This window comes from Dermacentor albipictus, chromosome 6 (assembly GCF_038994185.2).
Source record: "Dermacentor albipictus isolate Rhodes 1998 colony chromosome 6, USDA_Dalb.pri_finalv2, whole genome shotgun sequence".
NCBI classification, from domain to species: domain Eukaryota; kingdom Metazoa; phylum Arthropoda; class Arachnida; order Ixodida; family Ixodidae; genus Dermacentor; species Dermacentor albipictus.
In genome coordinates this window covers 21,361,008-21,370,000 of record NC_091826.1, presented here as the reverse complement: position 1 = coordinate 21,370,000, position 8,993 = coordinate 21,361,008, and the positions used below count along the sequence as shown (strand labels likewise).

Here is an 8,993-nt window from a genome sequence, read left to right as displayed (position 1 = left end):
ATGTAAACATTGGTTCGATTTTGTGATTGTTGGTTCCTGTGAAGAGGTATATTGCTGTGGAGATGCTTAGCGTAGTCATTGGCTCGAGGCCGCTGAGTCTCTCTCTCTCTCTGCCACTGTCCATCCCATTCGTGTAATGTTTACTGGTTAGAGCAGCAGCGCTACCTGGCTGGTGCAAGCTAGGTGCGTAATCATAGAACAAACTCAAAATTCTCAGCTTGCACTGTATGCTGGCGTACACTTGTGCACTTAACTCAAAAGAGAGCGCGCGGAACGCTCGAGCAAAAAAGAAAAAAAAAGAAGACATCGTCTCGCAGCCAGCTATCGGTAGTACGGTGACGAAACGCCCGAAAAAATTTATTTTTCTGCTCCACCGCTAGGTCGGCGCCAGCGTCTGTCTATTGCCTCCCGTCCACTCTTCCCTTCTTATTTTCGTCCCGCATTCGTATTTTCGTCTCCCCGCGGGGACCTTCTGCCACCTTGGTGCACACCCGGTCAAGGCACGAACGTCGCAGCCAACCGAGACCCGAAACCAGCGGCAGCGCGACAGAAAAAAAGAAAGGTTCAAATAAGAAAGCGCGGGAATTTTTTGGCGCCAAAGCGAGCTATTTGGCGGGAAACGTGCCAGCGCGACCCCCGCGTGCCACTTCCTATAGCATATACCAGCTCTTCCCACGCTGCCGGCCAACCGGGCGCAGAAAGAAAGACGGGCGTGTATACACACACGCGCGCGTAGATCGCAACACGATTACACATTTTACGCGGGCCAGTGTGCGTAGGATCCTTTCGTGCGCGCCTGAATGACGATCTCTGCTATACAATTTTTATTGCCACTTCCGTGTTCTCCTCGTTCCTATGGGTGACTTCGTGGTTTCTTGGCTGACGCGCCAACACGATTCCCGTTCACATATGGCTGATTCTTCTCCTTCATTCATTCAGGACAATCTTACAAAGTTTCCGCCGCTCTTTGGAACTTGCCACAAAAAGATGCTGAAGAGCAATGTGAAGTCAAAACTGTAACTTCAAATTAGACTTGTGAGATATGGGAAGCATCAGCATAAGCGCGCAGCGGTGAGTTGATCCGCTATTGGGAAAAATGCATGCCCCCTGCATGTATAATCCTGTATATATGACCACCATGTGGGTTTCTGTGGGAACATACAGGTCATCATACAGGATACTATAGGATCCTATCGTGTTGTTGACACAGGGTAGATGAGACATGCATACAGGATTCTTCAGCAGGGTTGGTAAGCCATATAAGTCGCCAGAACGAAAGACAAGTAGCGGAGCCATGTTGTATAGGCGCTTGCATCGTCAGTGACTTCGAGAGTACCTGCTCGCGTCTAGTTAAGTGCTTATCGATTAGACAAAGGACTACGGCAAATTCTAAAAGTACCCGGAAGACGCGAAATGCAAGAAACGAAACGTCGGCCTACGTTTTCTCTGCTGGGATTATAATCAACCGTCCTTTTATTTCGCCAATTAAATGAAAGCAGACTCTTTTAAAGAATGGTGCGCAATTCCAAACTGGTTTGGTTTTTTGCCCAACAGCCGTCCTCCTAATTACCCACACTCTCCACTGCAGGCGGACGCCAGTTTGATTATCAGCCATAGGCAGGCCCCGGGTGCGTATCGGTGATGGTGGTGGTGGGAGCCGTTGTAAATACGCCTTTATTTAAGCTACGGATATTCGCCTGCGGGCCTCTATATATGTTGGTCTCGCGTCAACTGCAGGTATGTCAGGGAATCCAGGTCAGGTGTCGCGGGGGCGTAATGCGAAAGCGTTTGTACGCGTATATTCTGGCGCGCACCTTGCAAAAGAACCGATGGGGTTTTTGCAAGGTGGTTGCAAGTGGCTGAAATGAAATACGGACCTCTTCGCTACGCGTTATAACTTCTGCATAGTGCAAGCGTGGCGTCGGTTAGAGTAACGCATGAATCACGAAGTGTTGGCGATCAAGTCAACGAAAAGCAACAATTACCACAGCTCATATACCTCGTGGCAAACAAGCTCTGAAATGAAAAAAAAAAGGTGGGGGGTGGGGGGAGAGAAACAGTCAGTTGGCGCTATTATGTCACGAAAAGAGTGGTTTCTTCTACTGTTTGTAAGAGTGATGCTCTGTAACCCGTAGGCTTACATGGCGTCAACCCTTGACCAATTAGTTAAGGCGAGACTATAGATATAAACACCAACTTCGTTTGTAATGATAAAACACTCTTGCGAAACTCTTGTCATTAATTTCGCGATGCGAATTGATTGATTACTAGAAAATAAAACGATGACTAAACCGTCCTTCCCCCCCCCCCCCTTTTTTTTTTCGCTGGAAACTCAGCTAGCGTATAGGTTGCGTGTGACGTCACGGATTCTAGGGTATACACCTTCGCATTTCCTCGTATTCGGGCCGCCTTGCAGCTTAGTGAAAATTCTGGAGCTCACCAACTAGCAGTCTTTAGTTCTTTGAGAATATAATTTGGTCCACTTTTACAGATAAACATATCAGCTATACACCTCAGCAGCTGCCGTCAAAATACGTGACGTCAAAGTAAGTTGGTGCAGGAACTTCACATTGGCGTGACCACCCATCCGTACTGCTCGGCTTGTTTCTTCCTTTCTATATTGCGCTGTGCCAATTTTATTATGCAACACCAACTCGCCCAATTCTGAACCCTAGTGAATTTTCTTGCATTTTAGAAGAGTAATTTACAGCTCAAATGGTTTTCCTCTTTAGTTACCTGAATAGTGTTCGTAGGAGCAGCAGCGCGTAATCTTTGTTTGTATGCGTGTGTGTGGGGTGGGGGGGAGGGGGAATGACGTATCGGCCAAGGATCAAAGGGCGTTTGCAAAGACATTTTGAAACGTCTTTCCTAAAAACCGCCAACTTCTGTTCCTTGTTGGCGTTCTTTGACGTGTTATAAAGCTGGTTGGTCCTTCAATAAATTTTTCAGTTGGTAGTTCAGCGCTCATCCTGTTGTCTTTGTCTTTTTGCTGTTGTCTTCTTCGCGCTGCTTCAAGTTAATACTGGAGAGCTGTGTTCGTTGAAATAGATCAAAGTGACACTATACAGTTCCGCATCTCGTTTTCTAGGCATGCAAACATAATGAAATTTGGCCACACAATCAATGGTTGTGCCTACAGATAAAGATGGACGTGGCTGAGGGTTAGGGCTCAAGTAACCCTCAGCCACGTCCATCTTTATCTGTAGGCACAGCCACGTCGATCTTTACCCTTCCCCCTTTCAATAAAGTTTATCACCACCTACAGATAAAGATAACAAATCTGCAGGCTGCCCAAAGTTCGACGCGTCCATATTGGTATGACTGCAAATTTATTGAGCAGAAGTTATCCGATCCACCCCTTCACTCTAGAACTGATGTCCCTGCGCAACAGCCGTGGTTATCCCGCAGCAGGATCATTCGGAACGGTCACCACACACATCGGTGTGATTTCTTTGTGATTCCACTAAGGGTCGTTATCCCTTATATTCGAACAAGAGTCTCAATAAAGTCCAACAACCTCGAATAGTGAATTCGCGTATCGAATACGAATCGAACAGCAAAAGATCATTCGATTTGTAGTCTAAATTTCCAGGATGCCGCGTCGAGTGAAACGGTGCAACTCATGCGGCGCTGCTCCGGAACCCAAACCCGCGGCGCACCATCGCCGAGGTTTCAGAGGCCTCTGACCTTTTCGGGAGGACGGCTGACAAGTGGCGAGTGTGCGTGCTCACGCAACATTTCTTTTCTTTCTTTTTTCTTTTTGTCGGAAGGAACTCTCCCAGACGCGCGAACAAGACGGCAGCAGGAGGCGACACACAATGGGCCGTCAGGGTGAACGACGAACGCGTACGTCGTCGGTGCCAAAACACCCGCGTTCTTTTGAGACGACGCCTTGTCGGCATACGAAGCAACCGCGTTGTACGGCTAGGAGAGTTCGAGTAGTGAGGTCGAATGGAATAAGAATATCCGTGCAAAGAAAAAAGAGGAAAGGTACTTTCGAAACGTCGAATCAAATATAAATTCTCAATTTATCGAATTTATCGATTCTATAGAATTGAATTGAAAACTCCATTTTATCGATTCTAAGCAAAATGAAATACACGTTCTCTGCGGAGTCAGTTCGTTTAAAAAAGAAGGAAAGAATGAGGCTCAGTTACAGTGTTTGGTACATTCGTGTAACGCCGTTCGCAACTCGGATGCCCGGTCAGCTGAGGAGCTTGTCAATGAGAGGCGTCAGCTCTCGTATGATGGTACACCCTGACAATGACAGGGCAGTGAAACGAGGAAGCAGCGCTTCACAAGATGCACGCGCAGAATGTCGTGTTCGTTAAAGGAGAGAAGCGTGGTATGTACTATACAGCGGCCCGGATTGTTCTAATGGGATGCAAACACGGAAAGACCACAGCCGAATGATAACTTGCTTTTTTGCATACATCGAGACAACAGATTTGCACATTGGCTGCCTCTAAAGGCGATGTGTTTCCTACTGAATGATTGGAAACTGTCTAAACAGGCAAGTTGGTGCGTGTCTCGTGCGTTCGCACATCAACTGCAGCGTCAAGCGCAACAACCGCGGCTTTGCCCCAGCGTTATTATTCGCATCGGTCTCACTGTCTCGACACCCCGATAAGTGTTTGTAACGCTTACATTCGAACACAGATAGATAGATAGATAGATAGATAGATAGATAGATAGATAGATAGATAGATAGATAGATAGATAGATAGATAGATAGATAGATAGATAGATAGATAGATAGATAGATAGATAGATAGATAGATAGATAGATAGATAGATAGATAGATAGATAGATAGATAGATAGATAGATAGATAGATAGATAGATAGATAGATAGATAGATAGATAGATAGATAGATAGATAGATAGATAGATAGATAGATAGATAGATAGATAGATAGATAGATCTTTCATAGTCGACTCTCGGCAAGTGTTGACGACGAGCGCCAGAACAAGTCAGGGCACAGCGCAGGCTCGAGTACCCCGTTCGATATGCGTGCACTTGGCATTCGGACCTGGTGCCCACAGAGACGTTACGCGACAAAACAAATAATAAATAAATAAAATAAAATTTAAAAGAAGCACACGCATGGCGCGGCGCGGGCACAAGTGCGCGCTACCACCAGCAACAGCAGCAACGGGTGGGCACGATAACAGACCTCTCTCTCTCTCTATCTCCCTCCCCTCACCCTCCCCCCCCCCCCCCCCCAGCGGCACACGGCTGCGTGTGACCGCGTAGACAGAGAGGGTGCGCAAGGTACAGAGCAGCAAGCTGAAAGCCATACAAACTAAAGATGAGAGAGAACGCAAAACGAAAGCCCTGCGAGGTTTCGCGGCGAATGCGACGACACCTGTGGGCGTTGAGGCGTGACGAGCGTGGCTGAATTGTTTTGTTGTATTTTTTCTCGCCCAAGGAGACGGGCCGCTACGGGGTTGTGCACGCACGTGCAGCAAAACGGCTGCACGCTTTTGGTGCGTGCGCGAGTTTCTTTCCGTTCGTGTTGTTTTCGATTTTCTTGCCACCCCCCCCCCCCCCCCCCCCTCGCACCTGAACATCCACGGGTGCGTCTTGATAGGCAGCGGGCGCGTGTCTGCTATCTAAGTGCTTGCACCCTAAAGTAATGCAACGTTGTGAAAACTGTATAGGAGCTCGAGTTGGAGAGAATCAGTCAGTGCGCGATGTGAACCACAGGGGGTGTATTGTCGTCACAAAAGCACTCCCCCTCGCTTGATTATTTTTTGGACGACAACAAGCTGGCACTGTTTGCGTGTTCAGCGAACCAGATGATCGAGTTGCAACCTGAAAAGGTATATACAAGTATGAGAATTCCCATTAAATCGGTATGCTTGCAACAGGTGTTCCGAAGCTCTTAGCAAATGCATAAGTACAGCTTTCTTTTTTGCAATTTTACATTAACAGAGCCGGCCGCTCAGTTCTCAACGTTCACCGCTCGGTCTATCTATCTATCTATCTATCTATCTATCTATCTATCTATCTATCTATCTATCTATCTATCTATCTATCTATCTATCTATCTATCTATCTATCTATCTATCTATCTATCTATCTATCTATCTATCTATCTATCTGTCTGTCTGTCTATCTATCTATCTATCTATCTATCTATCTATCTATCTATCTATCTATCTATCTATCTATCTATCTATCTATCTGTCTGTCTGTCTGTCTGTCTGTCTGTCTGTCTGTCTGTCTGTCTGTCTGTCTGTCTGTCTGTCTGTCTGTCTGTCTGTCTGTCTGTCTAATCTGCCTGCCGTCTCTGTCCGCCTTTGTGTCTGTCTTTGTTCATTTCTTTTTAATTTCAGCTTAAACACAGCTCCAGATCCAGATCCAGCAAATTCCGCACAGCGCCTTCCACAGCCCCATTGGACATCGAATCATGTTCAACTTCACCATATTAAAGTCAATTAAGTTTTATTCCTCGCCCAAGGCCGCCTTGGCACGCCTCCTAGCGTCAGCAGCACCGCACGGTACTGTTCAGAGAGAAAAACACGGTTAACACGTGTTTCGGGACTCGGCAGAGCTAAATGCGAAAGCGGGCGTCAAAAACAATTCGCCGCCGGTTCCAGGCGGCTCGAATTCGCTTCGTCGTTGGTCTCGTCGAAGCGTGAGACGAAAACGTGCGAGGCGATCTGCAAAGCGACCGTGACGAAGTTCGTGACGGACGAACTTCGTCCGTGTATTGAAGACAAACAAACAAAGAGCTCGTATTACCCTTCGAGCCCCGTTTGGCACTTCCGGACTTGGTGCCGGTCAACCCGTTTTGTAGTTGCTCTGCAGCTGCCGCCGTTAAAACACTTGCGGAGAAGTGGGCAGCATTGCTAGTCTCTGTACACGCAGTGTCTGCCTGTCTGTCTGTCTGTCTGTCTGTCCGTATGTATGTATGTATGTATGTATGTATGTATGTATGTATGTATGTATGTATGTATGTATGTATGTATGTATGTATGTATGTATGTACGTATGTATGTATGTATGTATGTATGTATGTATGTATGTATGTATGTATGTATGTATGTATGTATGTATGTATACATGTATGTATGTATGCATGTATGCATGTATGTATGTATGCATGTATGTTTGTTTGTTTGTTTGTTTGTTTGTTTGTTTGTTTGTTTGTTTGCGCGACAGTTGTGTCACGAGCGTCGATCGGCGCAAAATCTGCGCGTCGTTCACACGTGCGACACGGGTCGGCGACCCGCGGCCGAAATCACGTCCTCCCCTGTGGTCACGCGGCTCCCGGCTGCGGCTGCCGAAGTTCGCCGCGCATGCGAGCGGGCTCAATTTTTTTTCCCGTGTGAACGCGATTCCTGCCCATCGCGTTGGCACGACGCCCACGCTTCGCCGCACGCGAAGCACGTTTCTGGCGTAAGAGCCTTTTTTCTTTCTCCCGCGCGTCCTCTCTGTGCCAGAGAGAAACCGTTTGGACCACAGATCTTTTCCTACTAGAGTTACTAGGGGGAACTGTGGCGCTGGAGATCATTCATCTAGCAAGAGAATGGCTTGTGTTCCAATACTCGCCATGTAGACAGCAAAGCGGCTAAGCGGACTAGGGTGGTTGCTTGGGCTAGTTGGTAATTCATGATGAAAAATGACAGCGCGAAGGACAAGGACTGCGAGAGACGACATACACTGCGCTTTCTCTATGCGGGCAGCGATCACCTTAAGTCTCTTTAAGGCTCATCCACACTGGGCCAACACGACACCGATTTCGGTCTGCCGATTGTCGGAGACAGCGTTTCTTTCCTTCGTGTCGACGCCTCTATCACATTGTGCCGACGCCGACAATCTGCCGACGGTCGGCGGAGAGCTTCGGCGCTGGTACATTGTGACAGAGGCGCCGACACGAAGGAAAGAAGAAACGCTGTCTCCGACAATCGGCAGACCGAAATCGGTGTCGTGTTGGCCCAGCGTGAATGAGCCTTTATGATTCTGACGAAGACGTCAAAGAACACAGCTTCGCGAAGACAGTACCGAAGTCAAAAACGACCCGGGCTATTTTTCTGTCTAAAGAAGATGTCGTCTGAGGAGCACGCTTGGAAACTCGACGGGAAGGTCGTCTGCTCAGTCTACCTCTGTATCCAGACTGGGATACATAGCGCAAAAAATGACACAGGGACAAGCAGAACACAGGACGAGCGCTATCCTGCTTGTCCCTGTGTCATTTTTTGCGCTATGTATCCCAGTCTGAATGTATCCCACCAACACGCCCAAACTTCTTCCCTGCTAAAATACCTCCGTATCAATCAATCAATTTATGTATCTACCAATGTAATCTACGTGTCTATTTATCTATCTACCTCTCCACCTGTCAATCAGTATATCTATATGTCTGCCTACCTAATCTATTCACCCTTTCATCCATCCATCTGCCTCTATACTTTGCTGAGCCGCATCGTGCCCAACCCCGCCTCCCGTGCAGATCCGCCCAAGGTGCAGCCCTTTCAGTTCCCGAGTCGGCCGCAGCTGGGCAAGCGATTGCGCATCACGTGTTCGGTGACCCAGGGAGACTCGCCGCTCAGCTTCGCCTGGCTCAAGGACGACGCCGAGCTGACGGCGCCCTCCGCTTCTTCGGCCGACGTCGCCGACGGTCACCCGGTCTCCCTGGACGCCGGGCCGGAGAGCTCGGTGCTCGTGCTCAAGAGGCTGGGCGTCGACGACATCGGAAATTACACGTGCGTCGTCTCCAACGCGGCCGGTACCGACAAGTTCCAGGCATTCCTTAGGTTCCCAGGTGAGGAGAAGAGCTTTCGAGGAATCCTGGAGATAGATAGATAGATAGATAGATAGATAGATAGATAGATAGATAGATAGATAGATAGATAGATAGATAGATAGATAGATAGATAGATAGATCTATAGATAGATAGATAGATAGATAGATAGATAGATAGATAGATAGATAGATAGATAGATAGATAGATAGATAGATAGATAGATAGATAGATAGATA

At 47.7% G+C, this 8,993-nt stretch overlaps 1 protein-coding gene across 1 annotated transcript in view; it reads left to right on the top strand.

Annotated features, from left to right (window-relative positions):
* The window catches only part of LOC139060829 (cell adhesion molecule Dscam1-like), a 46,783-nt gene that overhangs the window by 8,507 nt on the left and 29,283 nt on the right, over window positions 1–8,993 (top strand). The window contains exon 2 of the mRNA XM_070540053.1: window positions 8,463–8,774. Within this exon, the coding sequence (XP_070396154.1) occupies window positions 8,463–8,774 (312 nt within the window). The remainder of the gene's footprint in view (window positions 1–8,462; window positions 8,775–8,993) is intronic.